This window comes from Rhinopithecus bieti, unplaced genomic scaffold (assembly GCF_001698545.2).
Source record: "Rhinopithecus bieti isolate Rb0 unplaced genomic scaffold, ASM169854v2 scaffold_947, whole genome shotgun sequence".
Lineage (NCBI taxonomy): Eukaryota > Metazoa > Chordata > Mammalia > Primates > Cercopithecidae > Rhinopithecus > Rhinopithecus bieti.
Genome location: NW_016803664.1, coordinates 6,216,861 through 6,218,496, shown reverse-complemented (window position 1 = coordinate 6,218,496; position 1,636 = coordinate 6,216,861). Strand labels below are relative to the sequence as shown.

The following is a 1,636-nucleotide window of genomic DNA, read 5'->3' as shown; positions in this document are numbered from 1 at the left end:
AAAAAAAAAAAAAAAAAAAAAAGATTTTAAAAACTATATAAAGTTAGGCCAGGCGCGGTGGCTCACGCCTGTAATCCCAGCACTTTGGGAGGCCGAGGCAGGAGGATCATGAGGTCAGGAGATCGAGACCATCCTGGTTGACATGGTAAAACCCTGTCTCTACTAAAAATACAAAAAATTAGCCAGGCATGCTGGCGGGTGCCTGTAGTCCCAGCTACTAGGGAGGCTGAGGCAGAAAAATGGTGTGAACCCGGGAGGCGGAACTTGCAGTGAGCCGAGATCCTGCTACTGCACTCCAGCCTGGGGGACAGAGTGAGACTCTGTCTCAAAAAAGCAAAAAAACTATACACTAAAGTTAAATAATAATTACTGTAAATTGTTAAAGCACAAATCCTGCATGTATATTTTCTCTTTAGTATGTTTCTGACATGATAAATTTACTGTCAACACTTTGTATCTCAGCTGAGTTCAAAATAATGTATTATATATAAAATATTTACAAGTATCTTTGATGTTGTTTGTGTGCTGTAAAACCAAATGTCATATCATACAGTCTCTTCAAATTTAAGTCTGAGTTAAAATATTCAATACTACTCCAGGATAATCACTGACACATGTCAATATCTAGATCTTAATAATTCAGTTTGTTGAACTGATCTTTGCCTCTGAAATTCACGATGTCTTTGCCTACAGATAGAATCAAAGATGGATACAAAGTGAACTCACACACAGCTAAGCTGCAAGAGTTATGGAAAACTCCCCAAAATCAAACAGTCCACCTCCCTAAATCAATGATGGATGCGTCCTTTTTCAAGGTATGCTAACAGGGACATATTTAAATACCAATGCTCTTTGTATTCAGAGCCGAACTTTTTACTGAAGATGAGCTGCTTGGAGGGTGAAGTACTGCAGATGACAAGGCATATGCAGTATAATTGTCTAGGAGTCAATAAATATCATTGGGTAAACTCATGAATGAATGTAAGGATTATACATTCTTTATCATAAGAGTTCTTTCAGGGTTTTTATGATACTTCATATCTAATGTATCTTTACTGAGGGGAAGCTTAATGCCCCAACCACGGAGATGCTCAAGAAAAGTTCCATCCTAGAAACAGAAACCCAACTTCACACAGATTTTACTCAAGGACTACAAAATTAAGAAGAAAGCAGGTAAAGAAAATGGCAGTAATTAACTAGTAGGGTTTAAAAAAAAAGAAAAATAAATAAAAGAAAATGGCAATAAGGATTTTACAATGGTTACCTGTATCCCATTAATGATTGTAACTACTGAAAATATCTCTAGAGCAATGTGAATTAGGGTAAATTTTTCTAACATTTTGATTTTTCTTTGAACTTACCACATATTCAGTAAAGTAAATCTTGTGTGTGTGTGTGTGTGTGTATGTGTATATATATATATATAGTAGAGTCTTACATCTTTTTTTTTTTTTTTGAGACGGAGTCTCGCCGTGTCTCCCAGACTGGAGTGCAGTGGCGCGATCTCGGCTCACTGCAAGCTCCGCCTGCCTGGTTCACGCCATTCTCCCACCTCAGCCTCCTGAGTAGCTGGGACTACAGGCACCCACCACCACGCCCAGCTAATTTTTTGTATTTTTTTTTTTTTTTTTTGAGG

The 1,636-nt window shown here is 37.7% G+C and overlaps 1 protein-coding gene across 1 annotated transcript in view; it reads left to right on the top strand.

The window, feature by feature from the left end:
- FAM216A (family with sequence similarity 216 member A) overlaps nt 1–1,636 on the top strand; it is a 17,667-nt gene that overhangs the window by 9,944 nt on the left and 6,087 nt on the right. Inside the window, exon 3 of the mRNA XM_017847733.1 lies at nt 694–815. Within this exon, the coding sequence (XP_017703222.1) occupies nt 694–815 (122 nt within the window). The remainder of the gene's footprint in view (nt 1–693; nt 816–1,636) is intronic.